Raw genomic sequence first — 21,342 nt, 5'->3', positions numbered from 1 at the left:
AAACATCGGCTTCAACACTTGCATCCAAATATTCAGACACAAGCCACAGCTTTTATGACAGTAATTCAAGATTGGCGCTGCTACTACTATCCGGGGGGTACCTATTAACCGGTCAATTTAAGGTTGTGGTCAACGTGAAAATCTACCAGGACCAAAAGCCCAACGACTTGTGAAAGAAACTATAGTTTTTACTACAAGTATTTGCATTTAAACAGCTTGTGTTTAATTACCAGCCTGACTGTGGTACGTTACATAGTACAGCCACAATTTTTTTTCCATGATACCATACTGTAAACCAACTAGCTCTGACACACTAAAACCCTAGCTGTGTAGGTCACAGTACATTTCATGACCAACAAAACTTGGAGAGTAAGGTTACGGTTAAAATTACACCTTTAAAAAGCAAGCCATCTATATAGTGACATACGAGCACATTGTACATATGAGGTACATACCTTCTCTTGGGTAATGCAGCCAATACCAATCTTCAATTTTTCTGCAGCTCTTCTACATTTTCGCAAGTAGCAACCAAGCGTCCATGGTACTACACCTAACTCCTCATCCATAATCTGAGCACCATTCATGTTAAATAAGCATAGAGTCTGTCCATTCTTGGCAACAACACCACATTTTTTTGCAGCTTTTGTTGCTAAACTTGCATATTTCTCGCTCTTCTTTATTGCTAGTTCAACGTAAGGCGCTTTTCCACGTTTGAACTCACCAGAGCTTGTTTCTGTCATGGCACAGACAGAAATCTACATCAAGCATGCAGAATTTAACAAAAAAATTGTGTACTGCTCTCACTTACAGTTAGATCTCCTTTGTTGGTATTCTTCGGCTGGACTCGGGTTTTCAACACTCTTTGTATAGCATTGGCTCTCTTCAACACATCTACACACAAACAGAATAGCTAGTGTAAATAAGTCCACTCTGGATATTACAAGTTGAGATCATGAACTAGGCTCCAGCTCAGCTGTTCACCGTAAACATGATTCCAAAAGTATTAATGTTATAGATTTGTTTGATAGTGGATACAAGGGGTGTCACACAGACCCTTGCTATACATAGATCTGTGATTGCTGTCAAGCTCAAAGTCAATGGTCAAAGCCACTAATCACTCTACAGTGGGTCAAAGGTCAAGACAAGATGAAGAGTTCAAAACCCACAATCGAAAACTATATGTATTGAAGCGAACTTTAAGGAATTATACACAACTCACAAGAAGTAAGAAAACAATTAACAGACAAACATTTGTTGAGACTATTTTTTCCACAGTTGTTGGTACATAGCACACACCAAGAAATTATTATACTAAGTTAGCTACTGCATGTACAAGCGCAAGCGTACATTGGAAATAGGAATAAAGTAAAAATGTCAAAAAAAACTTTGAGAAGAAACACAGTCACTGGTCACACACTGGTAAAATACTTAGTCACAGGTCAAGGCGAAAATTTTGCTCGGTCAAGACTTTCACCACATGTGCAGAATGACACTGATCTACCAAGGTGACACCCCTTTATGGATATGCACAATACCAGCATTAATTTAGCACACATGTTGTAGTCATTTGAGTCGTACTTATATTACTTAACACCATGGAGTGTTTTTATCATGTTCAAAAAGAATGTAACTGTACCTTCTTGTTCATCATCTGTTTCTACAGTGTGACTCTGTTGACAGCTTCTGCTGCTGTTGCCAGGATGCTCCTCAAAGGCCCTTGAACTTTCAAGTAAAAAGTTTCCAATACCCCTAAGGAGGGATCCAGGATTATTGCCTTGAATATCGTGGCCAAATTCTTCCATTTCCTCTATCTCACCTACCACACCACGTGTCGCCACGTGTTAGTAACACTGACACTTCCAATTAGTGCCTTCAGGTTAAAAATCGCGGTCACACGTGATGACCAAGCGCAGCGCAGAGTTTGTTTGGCGCTGCGGTTTTTTACTCCGCAGCGCAGTTGTGAAGCCGCAGCGCATTTGTGAAGCCGCAGCGGACTGTCCTTCTCGGCCACCATAGCAATTGAATTCGTGGTTTTTGCAGTTAAATTCGTCCGTAACAAGAATAGCAGCTGGAGCAAACACGAAAACATGATGTAGCAGCTGCTACAAGAACTTGTTCAAGTACAACAGTAGTAAACAACTCTTTATAAGGCAATAATTCTTCCTCTACAGCCCATTACCAGAAATTTAGTACATTTTTTGGTCGTGTGCATTAGTGTAGACAACCTGTGTAAAATATTCATATAATACAATCACTTTTGAATGCGATGTTTTTAAAGCTATGCATATGTTGGAATAAATGTCTATAATGATTGAAACCAACACATTCCAAAGGGTTTGAAGCCATTTAGTCCCTAACCACGATATTATCTTGCACTAACCTCAAAATTTGCTTCCACTTAGTACACTTCAAAGCCATACTGTGTATGTAGTGTGTGTCTGTGTCTGCATGGTTTAATCATGGCACATTTATACCTCATAAATTAGAGTGTTAACCACATCAAAGGGATACTCGAAATAACTGTTTGTGTGCTTTAACTTTCTCAGTTAAGGAACATTGTGTGAGATATAAACTGCTTGTTTCTTTTTTTTTCAATTTCTGTTGTAATTTACAAGTACATGTTCCTTTATAGCCTGCAGCTCGTCTATACAAAACCATTCATCCGGAAGCCACAAGTCACCGACTAAACTGATGATTGTTTCTAATGTGCATGCATGTGTGCATGTTATTGCATTTTTAAATTAATTGAGTTGATTGACTATAATGTAGTGTGTATCACAACGCGTACGCCATAAGTGTCTTGTCCTGGAGGTAGCTGGTCTATCACATCATACTTCAGTCGTTTTGCTTTGTTATTATCGCTAGCATAACTAGTCGAGCAATTTTTGATCCAAATTTACACCAGATTTAACTTTAGATGGGTAAATTCTCAAAAATCTTCTGTGGGGGCATGCCCCCAGACCCCCAGGTTTTGCACTGTGTACGTGCATATATGCTCAAAACTCCTTACTTTAAAACAGCACCCATCATAGCAGCGGCGGAGGAAGTAGTTGATATGAGGGGGGGCTGGGCTGACCCAGACTTATTTCTATAGTTTGGTAAGGTGAGACCAAAAAAAAAAATAAAAAAAAAAAATAAATAAATAAATAAAAAAAAAAAAAAGGTCGCAACCAACTGACAAGAGCTTTCCACCTCACCAGCTACCGTTTCTAGCTGATGAACTACATAAAAATCCTTTCATAGCTCGCTACACACTGACTACTTTATTAGAGTGACTGCTCTATTAGAGTATCTCGATCTTTATCACGGTTTTCAGCCCCACTCCAAGAAAGATAATTTCGGTGTGATATCATTCTGAGGGGGGGCTAAGCCCCCCCTCAGCAGACCAAGGGGGGCCTTTAGCCCCCTAGCCCCCCCCTTTCCGCCGCCTATGCATCATAGTCTGCTGATTTTATTACAAGCATTTTCTAGTTCGATGTACGTGATTTTAATATACCCTGAAAAGTAGACTATCTCATTTGGCGCCAGTTTCAGCTAGCTACTACTTTCGTAGTTTACTTGCTGGAGAAAACAGAACACCTATAATTAGTTGGATTGAGCTTTCTAAGTAAGGTCAGTGCTGGATTTGCCTAGTAATGACAAATGACGTAGGCAATACGTCATAGACTGAAGCAGTTTCTAATTTGTTGGAGCACCGCTGGACATTTATGGACGGCCTGGAACCATAAGTAGATCAGTGGAGGATCCAGGGGGGGCTTTGGGGGCTGAAGCCCCCCCCCTTCATATTTAGGCTTTACTTGATCAATATGCTGAGTATTATAATGGAATTTTGTCTTAGCATAATTATATGATCACTAATAATACAAACACTCATAAAACCACCTTATAAACATCTTTCCAAGGTATTATCAGTGGATTTATGCTAAAGTTTATGCAACAAGGACCCGGATCAGCATTGGAGGTTTACAAGATCGAGATACTCTAATAGAGCAGTCAGCTAACTACTCTAATAGAACATTCACTGGAAACATGTAGTTGGTTCTGTTATGGAATTTTTCCAAATCTGCCTGCACCTATACGTACAATGAAGTGCATTGGTTTGTTTAAAGTACTTCATTCATCTACTTGTGTAGTTAATATGTATGGCAATACTTAATTCACGTACACAATTTCCATTGAAAATGCTCTCAGATTCAATCTTGTATTGTTCAATTTTCAAAATTTTCTACTTTCAACATTATTATTCTAACATGCACTTATTCAGTGTTATGCAATTGTGAGAGGGGTGCATCATGTACTTGGTTGTCTGTACCTACCCAAACTTTTCCATTAGCAAAATGCTTTTGTAGAGAGCCACACCTATAATCTAAAGGCAGTATATAAAATATTTACAGGCAGACAATATTATGAATTTTATGTGGAAATGTCTCAAAATTGCAGTATTTTAGCATCTATATTTCAAAATTTTCCTTGGGGGGGGGGGGGGGGGCATGCCCCCAGACCCCCCAGTTCCAGCATGTTTGCGCATGCTGGAAAGTGTGCTTCGCACATCTCCACCCAAGAGATTAGTACCTTGAATTAGCCCCCCCCCCTTTATAAATCCTAGATCCGCCCCTGTAGATGGCTGTATTTAGCGAAGGTTTTAGCCTACGCGTTAATAATAAGGTGAAAATGATTGGTTACATACAGATTCAACCGACTTCGTAGGGTGAGTGAGTTTATTGTATCTTTTCATCACAATTGTTAATGATGGTTATCTCTCTAAACCCATACATTTGGGCCTACCGAACCATAGTCTGTATTGCCACATGTAGACGGACTTCAATCCTACCAAATGGGTCATTTAACCCAGGCCCGTAGCCAGGGGGGGTTCGGGGGGTTCTGAAGAACCGCCCTCTTGGAAAAAAGGTCCGAAATTTCAGTAAAAAGGTTCATAATTTAACCAAAAAGGTTCACAATTTTAGTATACAAGTCCAAATTTTCAGGAGGAAAAGTCCATTAGCTACAGTTTACTAGATACCACTAATAAAAAGCTAAATTAAGTGCTCCGAGTAACTCATTCACTGCTTGTATTAAATGCATTGCAAGATCGAGGTACTCTAATAGAGCAGTCAACCGCTCTAATAGAACAATCACTCTAATAGAGCAGTCACAATTACATTTTCTTTTAAAAGCTACTTAAGTTACATGTAGATTGTCTAAACCAAGCTTTCATTAAAATATAAGATTTTAGTGGAGAAGTCCCTCCATGCAGAGCCCACGAATAGCATCCATGCTTCAACTCCATGCAATGTGTAAATTTCATTGTTTAAGACACTCTTTGTTCTGCTCCACTGCCCCTGTTGATCATGGCAGAGTGCTCAATCTTTCCCATTCTTATTCACTGTGATATTTCAATATATTATATTTAGACACATGCTATGTGCAGATGGTATAATTAGTATAGTAGCAGTAGAGATATTTTTCCAGATATCATCCATACAGCTAGTCTTCAGCTTACCTAACAAAATTGTTAATTTTTATTGATTGAAATACCACTAAATCCAACCTTTTAGTATCTATTTTCAAAAAATTTCTTGGGGGGGGGGGGGGGGGGGGGGCATGCCCCCAGACCCCCTTATAGTTTCAGCATGCGAACACCATATATAATCTGAATCATGTCATATAAAAAGGTCCACTTTTCTTCTAAAAGAACCTATCCAGATTAAAAGTCTGGCTACGGCCCTGTGCCCCCAGACCCCCCTAGATTGGGTGTGCAAAGCACACCCAGTCTCAGTACCTTTATTAATCATCATGCAAGTAAAGGTCCACTTTTGGTCAAAAAGAACCCCCCTTTCAAAATCCCTGGCTACGGGCCTGTTTAACCTCTATTATACAAAATTTCATTACCTTCACTGCAGAGCGGAAATTGTACACCACTATTTGAGATGTATTGCCAATCCAACACTGTATGTCAATTTAATTTTTAATCAGTAGGCCCATGACATCAAATTTCTGGTATTGCTATCCAGCAACATTCCAAACTCTACTACGCCATTCTTGATGGGTGTGGTCACTCGCGAGCAAGTTAATTAACTTGTCAGACAGCTATCAACTTCGCGTACTACCAGCTTCAATTACAAAAAATATATATATAACCTTCTAGTGTCTCAAGTGTAACTCCGGCTCCAAGGCGCAAATAGTTCATCTCTTAATGAACGGGTTGGTTTCTTGGAGCCGTTTTGTTCATGACGAATTGTAATGCAAACGCGACTAATTCTATTGCAAAACCGACTAATTCAACTGCAAAACCGACGAATTCAATTGCAAAACCGACGAATTCAATTGCAAACGGGACGAATTCAATTGCAATACGGACGAATTCAATTGCAAAGGGGACTAATTCAATTGCAAAGGCGACTAATTCAATTGCAAAAACCTGTAATAACGCACTGTACATACCATATTTTCTGCAATCTGTAAAGCTACTTGATCCCAGATTGTGCCTCTGAAAATAGTCACATAGCTAGGTTCAGTTTCCTGACTTTCTCAAACTTTCATGTATCATAACTTTTTATTTTGCCATACTATGATCATGCAATTTACATCACTTATTAAACATTGGCTTTGTATCCATATAACCTGCCATGTGAAGGGATGTAGATTGTGCTGCCCTATTTTCACAAGCCCTTAGTACTTGAATGTGTCCCTCTCCTCTGGATAGTTGTGCCTTGTAAGTTGTGGTATGGAGCACATGTACAGAAGCCTAAGAAATCCATAGATACCTGTTGACCAAACATTCCACAAGACTTGAGTCTACTGCGATAATACATGGAGGATGTCCACGTACTAGAAGGGGAGTACCCAGGTCAAGCCAGGGGGGTGGTAATTAGGGACCAGCCAATTATGCTGGAATAATTATGAGCATAACAGGTGCCTGAAAGCATTGAGCATAATGCTAGCATAATAGGAAAAATATTTGAGCTATACTACAAATCCTTGATGGTCAAAATACATATCACAGTAAAAGATCAATCGATATACTCTAATAGAACCGTCAATAACTCTAATAGAACAATCAGGTAGCTGACTGTTCTATTAGAGTATATCGATCTTTGCATTTTGAAGAGCAAAGATTTGCTTCAGCCACTTATTATGTGCACATAACTGCAAATTTATTTGCAAAACATAGGAAATGAGGCATAAAGCTTGGGCATAATTTAAGCATAAGGCCAATGAAACTTGATTAGCAGTTTCGCGTCATCGCCCGCATGCTTTTGATACACCCGCATGGAATTTCATTATTGGTATTTCAGATCGAAATACTCTAATAGAACGGTCACTTTTATTCTAATAGAGCAATCAGCTATACTCTAATGGAAAAATCACTTGTTATAGATTAGTAACGTACCTTAACTATTTAATGCAAGAGTAATCAGTGTAGATCTCACTGTTTTTTGGCAGAAATCTTCATGTTTGGATGTGTGTTGTGCTTTTGGAAAAATAATGAATAATAACCGCCCGCCCGCATCAAATTTTCAAAAATCTGAGCGAGAAACTGGTAATCAAGTTTCATTGGCCTAATAGGTAAAAATTTTGAGCAGTACACCATAGCATAATAGGTAAATTTTTGAGCATAATAGGTGGGTCCCTAGTGGTAATTAAAGTACATGGTTAAATTCAGTTTGATAACGAGGCATTGTAATGATCACTATTATATCTCAATGGTCTAAGAGTTGTATGCATCAGTGGCAATGTTGATTTTAAAGGGACAGAAGAAGAATTATAACTAACTCAAACATATGGAACTAATTGACTGTACCAATAGAGTTACATGTTGATTGCACTCTTATTATTTGTTTATTATATAGTATTCATCCGGTTAGGCTTTGAGGATGGTATATTATACATCCGCCACTGCAATTACATGTTTTGTGTAGTACCATTAAGGCATTAATAGACAGTTTTAGATAATATATAGCCCATAGCCCAAGGCAAAAGAGCCACTATCTGGAAAATGAAGTGATGAGTGGAGGGATTTGCCCCAACTGCCAAATGCTATATCTGCTACTGTTCTCAAGTTTGCATGCTAACAAAATCAGTCTATAATACTAAGCTACTGCACTACCATTATAATATTACTGTATATTATAATCAACGGCATAGACAATATAAGATTTTGAAAAATCAACTTTGGTGTCAAACAACAATGATTCACCGTGTTATCACCATGACAGTTTTGCATCTTGCTGTATTTCAAGGTACCAAAAAAATAATCCAATTGCTGCAAAGCTGATTGAAAGCACACATCTGCAATACAACTAGTATTGAGTGAAAGAGTATTACCCACAACACAGCACAAATACATGCACTTATTACTATATACATCAACAAACTTGATTATTAGTACGTATATATTCATTACATTAAAATTATGTGAAAAAAACAGAGAACAAACAACAAAGACAAATTATAATATTATTGTTATGACAATATATCTGAAAATGTCTAACTTGTTACAGTTGTGACAAGTTTATTTTGTACTATGAACTGCAAAATTGATCTTCTTTCTTTGTCTTATTTTCTGACCAGGACATCTACCCCTCACAATTACACTATGACTTCCTTGTGATAAATCTCTGTAAGTTACCGGACTTGTACCTATATACAATGATTATAATACAACATAATGCATGTACACAACATTAAAAGCAGTTATGTTACACACTAACCACTAAAAACACACTTATATAGTTGACATGATATACGCGTAGGCACACAATCATAGGCAGCAGAAAGGGGGAGTAGAGGACTGAAGCCCGCCTCAGAATGATATCATGCCAAAATTATCCTTCTTGGAGTGGGGCTGAAAACTGTGACAAAGATTGAGATACTCTAATAGAGCAGTCACTCTAATAAAGCAGTCACAGTATTAGAGTAGTGTGTAGTGAGCTATGTAAGGATTTTTATGTAGTTTATCAGCTATAAATGCGTAGCTCATGAGGTGAGCAGCTATTATCAGTTGGCTGTGACCTTTTTTTTTTGGTCTCACCTTACTAAACAAGAGACAATATAGTGCCTCAGTTCATTTCGACCATAAGTCTGGATCTGTTCCTGGTCAGTCCCCTCATATCAACTACTTCCTCTGCCACTGCACACAATATTACTTTATTGCATGCAGTTTCATGTCAAACTATTTTCAGTGATGATCATTGAAAAATGGATATATACAATTATTGCATCATTACTTTGAATTGTACATAATACTTACAGCTTCTGTATCTGTTTCCATCTAATTTACATTGGAATGATGTCATAGGGTGAGATGGATCAGCTGAAAACTCAATGGTTGTATAATTCTCTGTTACATTAGCAGCTACTTTAACTGCATCAATCACACATTCCTCTACAAAATAAAAACAGAATACATTCTGGTAACTAACATCTCAAACTTGCTACATAAATGTCATATGCACAGTGGCAGATACAAGGGGTTGCATTGGTTTTGACTGAAACACTGTCAACTATTCCACAAATGTCTTTGTTGCTAATACCAGCTAATGATGGAACAACATACATATGAATTCACTCCACATTTTTTTAAATTTTTCTCCATACCCCCTCTGTAGGCCTGCATCTAGGAACCAGCCTATTATGCTTTTAATTTTGCCTATTATGCTATGCTGCAGTGCTCAAATATTTTGCCTATTATGCTCATAATTATGCTCAAAATTTTTGCCACAGTTCCAATGTTTTGTTACTTTCTATGGATAATGATAAACCTTGGCTTATGAACAACTGGTTAAATGCTTGTTGTGCCTTAAGAATTTGGCTGCATTGTAAACTATAATAACAGTGATGTCAGATAACTGCTTAATGCCATATTCGTGGCATCGGCTGTTCTATTATTGCAAGTCAACCTGCTTACAGTATGACAATCATTCTGCCTATTATGCTAGTATTATGCCTGATGCTTTCAGGCACCTATCATGCTCAAAATTATGCCAGCATAATAGGCTGGTGCCTACCTGCATCAAATATACCAGCATAATAAAAATATAATAGGCTAGAGTGCTATACCAGCACAATGCCAGCATATTAGGTAGATATTTCAAACTGTGGGGCTTAATTACATGAAAATAGACCAATGCTCCCTAATAGAGCAGTCAGTGGAAACAGCAAACTACAATAGAGCACTCAAATGATAGCTCCTTTAAATCGATACTCTCTAATAGAACAGTCACTTTGTACTCTAATAGAGCATTCACTGATTAAAATGTTCCAAGGTAATTGTAAGAAATGTTGCTAACCTAGGAACATACTGCAAGCATAATGGAAACACTGAAAAACATAACAAGTGAACATTTTGGGAAATTCCTACAAGCATTTTGGCAAAATTTTGAGCATATTTGCCTCAGGTCTACCCTCTGATAATAAGGCGCACACCCAAAATCAGTTTACAGAGTGGGGCAGATGGGTGAAACTACCTAGTTGGAAACTAGCAACCAAGTGTGTAAATTTTATTCTCTATGTGTATAAATAATGACATAGTTAATCTTTGATGCCATTCTGCAACCGCGAGAGTCGGAAGGCGGCCTCTTCAAATGCAATAAGAGCTTCTAGAATGATTATCACTTAAATGTTATAAACAACTACTTCTGAAGGGTTCATTTGAGATTTCTAAAGGCATAATGATAAGATTCAACAGTGAAAGATTACTGGAGAATGATGATTTGAATTATCATACTACAACTGTACATTATTTTTGTGTTGTGCCCCCAACGCATGCCATGGATCATCAATAACACATGCAGTAATTGATATATAGTTATTGTTCAATCAAAATTCAATCTCATTTTTGCAAATAAAAACTTTTCCTTTCAAGGTATGCCCTCAGGCCTCCCTAGTTAAAGCTGCTTTGCACACTTGTTGAGTGACTTCCATTAATGCCCACATAAGAATATCCTAGATATGCCCCTAGTAAACCTGAAACCCCCTCTGAAAATTTCTAAATCTACCACTGATGCAACAAAGAGAAATTGTGATCATAGATCCAATACAAATATGTGACTGGATTTACGAAAAGGGGTCTTCCACGTACATCCAATTTACAAACTTTATCAATTCTTAACTTTAGCTACTGTAGGAATATGCTATTGACTTGAAATTTGAGCACAAGCACAGATTGATGATTTTTGGTGTGTATGTTTCTTGAACACAAAGCCATGATGGTCTTTCAGTGCAATCTCTCTTATCAGGGCAAGCGAAGTCTGGTACAAACCACTGTCCGTATCTCAGAAATGTAGAAATGCGAACTAATAATATGATGAAGTAACTATTTCTAATGCTATCAGTTTGTACTATACAATACAGTGGGCAGAGGGTGAAGTTACTACAGAGCATTCATGGCCACTCCACTAGACTGTAAAAATGTTTTATCACCTAGCTACCAAGTGGTAGTTATTATTAATAGAATAAACAAGCCACCTAACTGGTAAACAGCTCCCTCATTTCAGCCCAAACTATATTATTGTCAATAGACCATATGATTAGTTTGGGCTGTCCTGACAATGAAGGTACCCAAAAGATAGAGGTCTGGATAAGGGAGGCTCATTGTAGTTAAAAAGTGTTGTATATGTGAACATCATATTATGTGAACCAGTCTGGAAAACTGGTGTGATCGCCTATTTAAATGTACTGTACTGAGAAATGCCGGTTTTAATATTTAGTGTGTTGTAGCTCACCAATAGTTGAAACTACGTGTGCTACATGTTTTACACCAATTCCTTACCTTCCAGAGCATTCACTGTACAAGCAGGTAACAGCTAAGCTTCCCACTATTTTAGATAGTTTTTAAACTGAGATTGACTATCGGGCAAGCTCCAAAGGGGGTAGGAGGCATTAAAAATCTTAAAGAGAGGATGAATTAGGCCAAGTTATTGGACATTCAGGTATCAAAACCGGCTAAAATGAAGGCCATTTATAGCAAAGGTCTGTATTCAACACCACAGCGCTGTACAGCCACATACAGCCATCCCCAGGCTCCATTACACTTGTATAGATTGTTACTGTGCTTGGAAAATGCAGCCAGCAAAAGCAGAGCACTCAAGTCTAGCTGATTTTGATAATGAAATTTGATTGTTTATTCATGTAGCTTTGTGCTATTGGTGAAAAATCATATCTGCCGTCATGAGCAATAAGACCAGTTTTCCCTGACATAGTCATATGAAGACACTCAAATACATACTTTCTGTACAAGTTGCTTTTCTGCCAGACCATCTACCTCGACCATTTCTTATCTGACACTTCCTACTGGAGCTACCACTTAGCTCAAAACCATCATCACAGGTGAAACTACAAGTGTCATGCTCAGTAGATACACCATCATCTACCAGTGCACATGAAATCTTGCCATTAATAGGAGCACTGAGTGACTGACAACTGATATCAGACACCCTACCTGTAAAACACATGCAGTAGAGTTACAGTACTATTTAAAGATAACATGCAAATGAATATGTCTATTCTTTTTCCATGACTACTCTGAAATAAGTAGAGTGCGCCATGAACAGTAGCCACACTATCGCACTTACAAAAGTTTCAATTATATAATTCAGTATAAAGTACATTCTTTGCACCAGTATATCCAAGATATGAGTACTAAGGGTTACAGTAGTCAATATGTTTATTTTTTTATTTTTTTTATCATGCATGTTTCAAAAGAACAGTACTGAGATGTATGCAGAGCTTGGCTGTAGAATTTATATCATTCCCACTAGACACGGTAATCTTAACATTAAGCATGCTTAAAGTTTTTAATGTAAAAATCATTTTAGTAACAATGAGAATGTTATCTTTCCAGAACACCAGTGAACAGTTGTAATTTTATGGATCAATGAATGGAAAGGTATAGAGTTTAACTATGCGTAATGTTGTGAGATAACAGTAGTACAAAGTTATTAAGTATTCAATTTCGTCTTGCAGATTGGTCTTTTCTTTACAGTATACTAACAATCTACTAGTAAGTTTTAGCGAATGCTCTATTAGAGTATTTTGATTTGACAGCTTAATTACTTTGACTATATCTCTTAAAAGAATGTAGTCCTTCCCCTGGCTCTTTCCATCCTTCCATTGCCTATGAACAAAGTACAAAGTTTCTACTAACTTCCTAGCAAGTACATTGTAAAAATTTAAGTGAGCGCTTCAGCACCTCAACCATCTCCCTTAAATCTGCTCTAACAGTAACTCATTGTTAAGTATATTATATATAATATTTATTCAAATTGTACTTGCATCAATAACACTGATTACTTTTACTCTGTTATACATATTGATGTGTACTTTAATGTTGCTACGATCATTTTATTGAATTGTATACATACATACCAGTACTACAAACAGCTGCTTCACCACTCCACACTCCACCATCCATACAAGTCCTTAAATCACTACCACTTAGCGCATGTCCATCATCACAAGAGAAAAGACAAGTGTCTCCCTCATTAGGACCTCCATTGTCTCCATAGTCACAATTAATCATCCCATTAGGAAGTGACAGTGGTTCACATATGTCTATACAGGAAAATCACAAGTGGCATATAATACTAATTAATGGATAACTGGTTTGAGATGTGTGATGAAAACCCTACCTTGCACACAGGATGTTATGTGCATTGGTTTCAAAACTGTTAAATAAAGCACTCAGCAATAATACCAAGCATATTAAGTTGACTGTGGTTAAGGCTATGTTTTCGATTTTTTTACTGTTCAATGTCACTTCGACCCCAAGACATGACTTTTTACCAACTGCAGCAGCTACAGTGCATGTATAACAGACTTACCTTTGTCCTAATTTTTGTTCTATATCTTTCTCCATTACCACATAGTTGTTGATTTACAGTAATTATGTGGTGGCTTCAATGAAGCTGGCTATCATAAGAGCTGTCCACAATTCCCATAGTGACTAAATTGATTTCAGAGACACGTATCATACATTTCCTCATTTGTAATGCTGTTATAGCAGGTAGAGAAAAACTGAATATGAAGTAGAATGACCACATCACTTTCCAATAATTGATAGTTGAAGCATGTGTTAAGTTACTCATAATAGACATGTAAACTTTGTTGTCAGCTGTGTTCAACCCATTATACAGCATTGCGAATCAAGAACTGTTCAAAAAGCATCTCTGCAATCAAAGTAGCCACTATAAAATCAAAGGGAAGCCATCACATGCTACTGCCAAATCGATGTCAGCAAAGGTGAAAGGGACACAAAGGAGGACACTCGTAAGTCCATGAAGAATACATTGTACTGTCTGTACTGCAGTATGCCAAAAGACACATGTACAGCTGAAACGATGTCGAACAGTGAAAAATTCAAGCTTGTAACCTTAGCTGTTATTGAGTTACACTTGCCTGAAGGCATTCAGGCAGTCAGTCAGTCAGTCAGTCACTAGAAAATTCCATTAATAATTTTTATAGCAACTTGTTGAAAATGATTCTAGTCAATCTGAAGGCTTGTTTGGCTTAGTTTTACCTAACCGAAACTGCTTCATCATCGTCAGGGAAAGTTTGGGTGATGTATTTTCATGGGCCACACCCAAACTTTTGTGGTCCCTACTATACAGTACTATCATACTGTATGATTATTGTGAACCAAAGTTTTTATTCACAAATATACTCCATTCAATTCAACACAAATTTTCACACTACACTAATTTAGCTTTGCTTATGAAATTAATATTCATTTTGTGACAACTTAAAGACACCTTCACCCAATTATTTTTAGGTCAAAATATGTCCTTATAAGTAGGGCTGAAATGATCATAGTTTTTTAGTATACGAGTACTCTCTAGAGTTAACGATCGAGTATAGGGATGCGTCGATTTTGCTGGCAAAACTTTTGGAATAATGGGTGGGTAAAGGCAATGAGCAAAATGCTGGCATAATAGGTGCAATTTTTGTGAAGCGGACATAAAAAATGCACAAAAGATTGAGATACTCTAATAGAACAGTCAGACACGCTAAAATATTGACAGTGCATAGCTAATTGTTACAAGAACAACAAGTGACAATCGAAATACTCTAATAAAACAGTCACACATGTTAAGCAATATTAGCTAGCTTCTTGCTTTACATGTTAGGAGTAAGTGCTGATCAAGATACTCTAATAGAACAGTCACTTTAAGGCAAAACTGTAGCTTTGCACTTGGAAATGTTCAATTAACAAAGATCAGTGGTGAGCAAAATTTATAATTCTTGAGCAAAATATGGAGCATAATAGATGAAAAATAAAAGAATTGCTGGAAAGAAAAATAGGTGGAAAAAACAAAATAGACTGGCCCCTAATCGAGTAATCACGTTGCATGTAATCATACCCATTTGACATGTTTTGTACCAACCTTAAACAGTTTACAGCTTTTCAAGTAACAACAATGATACACACACTGTATTAAAGTACCGATGTGTTAGTTTCCCAGACAAAAATTATGCCAATAAAACTCTACAGCCTTCATTGTGTCACTCTCTAATGACAAATATATCATGTGAGCTGGGTCACATGATCTTAATAAGTACTCGAGTGACCAATTGTACTATCCGAGTACCAAAATCCTTAATGGATTCTCGTCGAGTACTGGTATTTGTTTCAGCCCTTCTTACAAGCATTTACTATATCCCAACATGTGAGCTATTGTTGTTGTTTGTTTCTAGTTGAAAGGTCACTGGTCAGATCAATCATATGCAAAAAAAATAGACCCACAGTCTTTTTCATTATGTTCACCATGTTATATGACATGTGTACATCCTTGTACTGTATAGATACTCTCACACGTATAGCAGGTACATACCTACACGTAAAACTTTAACTTCAGAACCACTCTGGCCAGGACATCTACCTCGGACTCTAACTTGGTTCTCTCCTGGTCTCACTTGTTGTTGGTCATAGGTGTGAGGACTTGTACCTGTACAATATTATACTGCACGTACTACATGTTGCAATACTGTGTTATTATGTATAATACATAAAGGATTCTTAGCTATAAAGTTCTGTTGTCATCTCCGTAGCAACACAAACATTGTGGCCAATTTCCCGAACAGTTTTGTAGAAGAGGTACTTATTGCAGGAGTCATCAAAACTAGCCACTTCCCCTAAGCTGTTTTATTTTAATCGTCAAAAGAGTCATGATTTAAATTAACCTAAAGTTACATATTTGGCATGCATGGCTATCTGATATACTGTAGGTGGTTTAAAATCCTTCTGTAGAACACTCCATGTTGTTGTTCAACAATATAGCCAAAGTGTTTAGATGTACAGTATAATAACTGGAAAATAAGTGGCATTGTTTGTGCTGCTATGGAGAGCAATAGTGTATTTCATTAGACAAAGAGGATTGATTACAATACACATTGTTATTATGATATTGACTATATTATGGGCAAGCTTTTTCCATGTGAATTATGTTGTGTGATAGCCTTGATACTATTCAACTACACCATTAAAATATTTTTGATATCAACAGGATTATTAATAAACAGGACATAATATTATGATGTCCTGTGGTTTATATATGATTCTCTGTCCACAGAATGTCAACTCTTCTTTAGCAATCATATGATTGTGTACGTTTACTATATATATTTTATTATATAGATAATGTATAATACGGTACTGCCTAAGTGCAATGTCGCACTCACTTGCACACGCATTAACTTTACTTGAGATTTTAAAATCACTAATTAAGGGGCGTGGCAACTGTTTCGCTTCCAAGACAGAGTGGCAGCTATTTTGTTCACGAGCGAAACAGTTGCCACATACCTTGATTAGCAATTTTTTAAATCTTGAGCAAAGTTGCTCGTGCAGGAAAGTGCGATGTTGTGCTTGGGCAGTACCGTACATACAGATGTATGGTACATGTACACAACTAAACTATCTTCACTTGTGACTTACAGCTTACAAAATCTCTATTATTGAGTTTGCATTGAAAATAAGCTTCTGGGTCATCAGCAATGAATATAACAGTTACAGTTAAATCCTGTGATGAAATTTCACCATCAACTTTTGTGATCATACAATCACCTAAAACAAAAGATGATACATACATATACTTTTGTGAATAATATGGCAATAAAGTTAGAGTATCAAACTTTCACAACTGGCATGCATCATTTATTTCAGTAGCAATTATGTCCCATAATAAAAATTATGACATCTAACACAACCAGAAATGTTTTCGCAAACAATGAATATAGAGCTTCAATTTTAGCATTTTAATGCTATCACTACTCTGGTATATCGCTACTGTGATGTTAATACAGGTAATGTCTTTAGACCAGTTTACAAGTATGTAGTTTGCAATGTGGTATATCACCCTTAATAGTCTGTATACTAAAATAGAGCACATTGTTTAAACAAGATTCTTACTGAAATAACAAACTCCATCATCACCACTCCATGTTCCATCATCCATACATGTTCTCACATCACTACCATTTAGTACTAGACCATCACTACAAGCTAGGGTACATGTGTCTCCACCGTTAGGACCACCATTGTCTCCATATTCACAGTCAATTGTTCCGTTATCAAGAGTAAGTGGTTCACATATATCTAGGAAATGTGAAGCATAGTCACACATCAATAGACAGCATTTATTACTACAATAATACACACAGCAAAATGTATTATATGCATTGCATCTTGCTATATGATCATTGCCATTGTGTCAGTCATTGTATTCAAGAGGAACCAGCAAGGGGAGGAGAACACACATCAAAATATAGGTGGTCAGAGAGAAATGTTTATTAGTTACGTATGTATACTTCACAGTAAGGACATCTTTAATGTCATTACTGCATCTCAGTGGTCTAAATGGAGTGTGTGTATGCATCAATTTCAATGTTAAAAATCTTGGTGAGTAGTAATAACCACACATACATAATCATTATGGTCTAGCAATGACTGTACTATTTACTATTATTATATGTAATAGGATGGATGACTGTGGTATTCGGGATTAATAGTGCAAACATTGTAAACAGGAAGGAATATAATAGTGCGAGGTGAAGCCGAGTACTATTTCCTTCCTGTTTACAATGCGAGAACTATTAATCCCGAATACCACAGCCATCCGTCCTATTGCAAATTAATCCGACAACCATAGCAACTGTTACTAGGCAACAGAAATTCAAAATAATAACCACTGCAAAAGACCAATCACACTTAGCAACCGTCGTTATGATCTCAAAGTTATGTTACCGTAGCAACCATTGCTAAGCAACCATATTGTTGCTATGCCATGGGACATCTATCACTATGGTAACACTAGTTGTCAAGTCGGATATTTACTTCTAATAGAAACACACCACATTATTTTAGCCAATCAAATTAGTATTGCATGTTTTTGCCAAGGAACCTTGACAAACAAGTGTAATACTACTTCTATTGGCTAATCGCTTGACGTATTTCAAATAATACGTCACAGTGCTATTGAGAGTATTATACTGTAACACATTCACTTGTTGGATTAGAATTTTTAAATGCTCTATTAGAGTATATATATATCAGATTTTTATGGATTATCATGATAGGTAAAGTCAGTGAGAGCTAGTTCACCTTAATAAATCTAGTATTGCAACAGCTACTCTATACACTGAGATCCATGAATTAATATCTATCACTTAAAAGCCTTCAATATGATCACGTGAGAAGAGGATTTCCCCACTGGGCTATACTGGATCTGCAGTACTGTGAAAAGTATATCAAGGCTAAATGACAGCCACAACTGCTGAAGAATTTTTTTATTTTTAAATTTATTAATCACAAGCGTGCATGCCAATGCAATGCAACTATGGGGATGAGCCGCCCTGCAGTATTACCTTCAACATCCTAACCACATAAAATGTGATATCACAATCTGTATAAAATAGAGAGTACATAAAATAAAATAATTATTGGTTCCTACTGTTTTCATCATGACAATAAACTTTCTTGTTTTGAAGGCAATTTTAAAGTTAATCCTAACTATATACACTGTACGTAGACATAGAGATAAAATTATACATGTACAACCACACACACACACACACACACACACACACACGCACGCACGCACACACACACACACACGCACGCACACACACACACACTACATACACACACATGCACACACAGACACGCATACTTATTTGAAGGACTTCAATAACACCAGTGCTGTGACCAGGACATCGAGCTTGTACTACAACTTGATTGTTACCTAGTTGTACTTGATCACTGCTAAAAGTGTGAGGACTTGTACCTGCAACACACAAGACTTGTGAATTTAATGGACAAACTAACAATTAAAACAAACATAAGAATACCAACTAAACAAAGTCACTTACAGCTTATAAACTCTTCATCATTTATCCTGCACTCAAAAGGAGCATTTAGATCATCTGATGTAAAATTTATAGTTATGGATAAGTCTTGTGATGTGATTTGAGCATCAATCATTGTGAGGTCACAGTCACCTTTAAGCATCAACAAAAACATTAAAATAATATGTACTATTATGTACAGTATCTTAGTTACAGTGTCAGTGAATGAATGCAGTAAGTGTACAGTAATAGAAGCTCAGTAGTTGGACCATCTGCTAATATTTAATGAAAGTTTATATCTCATATAAACAAATTAAAGTAAAAGAAGTTAGTATTATACCCTATTACAACAATCAAATAATCCAATATAGTGTTCTATGGTACAATTTGGATACAATTGATTTACAAAGTAGTGAGCTTTCAAGGTAGAGAGATCTGGTGTTAATATGAAATTTCAGCCAAGTGCATGTATCTAGTTTTTTCTGCTGTAACAATGAAATGCACTTGAATGATAATGCGTAGTACACAATGACCTCCTTGTGATGTGATCACAAACTGTTGTTACTTTATAGCCAAACAAAACTTTAGTGATTGAAGATGTGCACTTCTGCCTATTGATAAAAGCCACTAATTCTAAATTCTAATATTTTAGAGCATTATTGTCTAAAGAAAATGTTAATTATATATATATATATATAAGCCACCAGCTAACTAAAAGATGTACATTAGCAACATACAACATTAAGTAGAGTAGGGATTGGAATGGTGTCCTACTTTATAATTATACCAGTAAAATACGTTATCTTTACTTTAGATGAAAGAGTTGACTTGTTCTATAAAACTGTACTTACTGACAACACACACTCCATCATCTCCACTCCATGTCCCATCCTCCATACAAGTTCTGACATCACTACCATCTATTACAAGTCCATCACTACATTCTATGGTACATGTGTCTCCACCATTAGGACCACCATTGTCTCCATATTCACAATCAATTGATGCATTATCAATAGGAGGGAGGGGCTCACAAATGTCTATAATAACACAATGTATTACTAAACTGTATACACATCATGCTGCATGTGATAGTGAATCAAATGGACTAAAATATCATACAGTGTTCCCTCAATTACCCAACCCCTTTGGTTAGGCCTGCTTCAAATATGCCAGCATAATAAAAAGCATGATAGGCTGGAGTGCTATGCCAGCACAATCCTAGTATATTAGGTGGATATTTCAAACTATGGAGCTTAATTCCATGAAACTAGATCGATAGAGTACTCAGTGGAAACTGCAAACTGCAATAGAGCACTCAAATGCATTGTACATAGCTCCTTAGATTGATACTCTCTAACAGAACAGTCACTTTGTAGTGAAATACTCTAATGGTGCATTCACTGAGTAAAATAATCATAAGAAATGTTGCTAAACTAGGAGAATATTGCAAGCATAATGGGAACACTGAAGAGCATAATACGTAAATTTTTTGGGAAATTCCTGATAGTATTTTGGGAAAAATATATTTGATTCAGGCCAACCTTTGGTACCAATGCAAGATGTGTTCAGATATTCAAAAACATTGGATAATCAAAGCTATTATGTACAAAGCCCTGTTCAATTACTCTAACCTTAGACAAAATTCTCTAATAGAATAGTCAGTTTGGATAACCAAGTGTTCGGATAATGAAGCGAGCATAGTAACTATGTATATGAGTTCATCAATATTATTAAAGTTGCATAAAAGCTCAGATAACTGGTGTTTGGAAACAGGGATTACATGATGTTTTAATGTAACAAATGTACTTTGAGAAAGTGAACATGTAAAAAGTCAGTTGCTTTTTTAATTATACATAGGTGTATACCATTGTGTTAATAAGTAACCTCATGATGATCAGTGTAACACACATCCACACATGTTTAGTTAGTTTCTTTAAATTCATGCCTATTTTGCATTACATTCAAGCAACATTAATTTTATTCGTTATTTATTAACCTCAAAGC

The 21,342-nt window shown here is 36.6% G+C and overlaps 2 protein-coding genes and 1 long non-coding RNA gene across 3 annotated transcripts; 1 reads left to right on the top strand and 2 right to left on the bottom strand.

The window, feature by feature from the left end:
• Positions 1–82: 82 nt before the first annotated feature.
• On the bottom strand, positions 83–1,884 carry LOC136246969 (uncharacterized). The gene is made up of 3 exons (XM_066038566.1): positions 1,637–1,884; positions 809–891; positions 83–755 (listed from the first exon to the last, which is right to left on the bottom strand). Exons 1-3 carry the CDS (start codon positions 1,800–1,802, stop codon positions 396–398), a joined length of 609 nt encoding a protein of 202 aa, XP_065894638.1. The 5' UTR covers positions 1,803–1,884; the 3' UTR covers positions 83–395.
• A 427-nt stretch (positions 1,885–2,311) lies between these two features.
• Positions 2,312–2,764, top strand: LOC136243970 (uncharacterized). Its single transcript, XR_010695032.1, has 2 exons — positions 2,312–2,560; positions 2,633–2,764. It is a non-coding gene; the product is annotated as an uncharacterized lncRNA (long non-coding RNA).
• Positions 2,765–10,530: 7,766 nt separating this feature from the next.
• On the bottom strand, positions 10,531–21,256 carry LOC136247958 (P-selectin-like). Its single transcript, XM_066039777.1, has 10 exons — positions 21,247–21,256; positions 20,187–20,375; positions 19,360–19,488; positions 19,161–19,274; positions 17,402–17,587; positions 16,928–17,056; positions 15,828–15,941; positions 13,366–13,551; positions 12,227–12,439; positions 10,531–10,598 (listed from the first exon to the last, which is right to left on the bottom strand). Exons 1-10 carry the CDS (start codon positions 21,254–21,256, stop codon positions 10,531–10,533), a joined length of 1,338 nt encoding a protein of 445 aa, XP_065895849.1.
• Between the last annotated feature and the right edge of the window lie 86 nt (positions 21,257–21,342).

The sequence above is a fragment of the Dysidea avara genome, chromosome 2 (genome assembly GCF_963678975.1).
Source record: "Dysidea avara chromosome 2, odDysAvar1.4, whole genome shotgun sequence".
Lineage (NCBI taxonomy): Eukaryota > Metazoa > Porifera > Demospongiae > Dictyoceratida > Dysideidae > Dysidea > Dysidea avara.
Note: the sequence above shows the minus strand (reverse complement) of the source record. Positions and strands in the feature narration are given on the sequence as shown.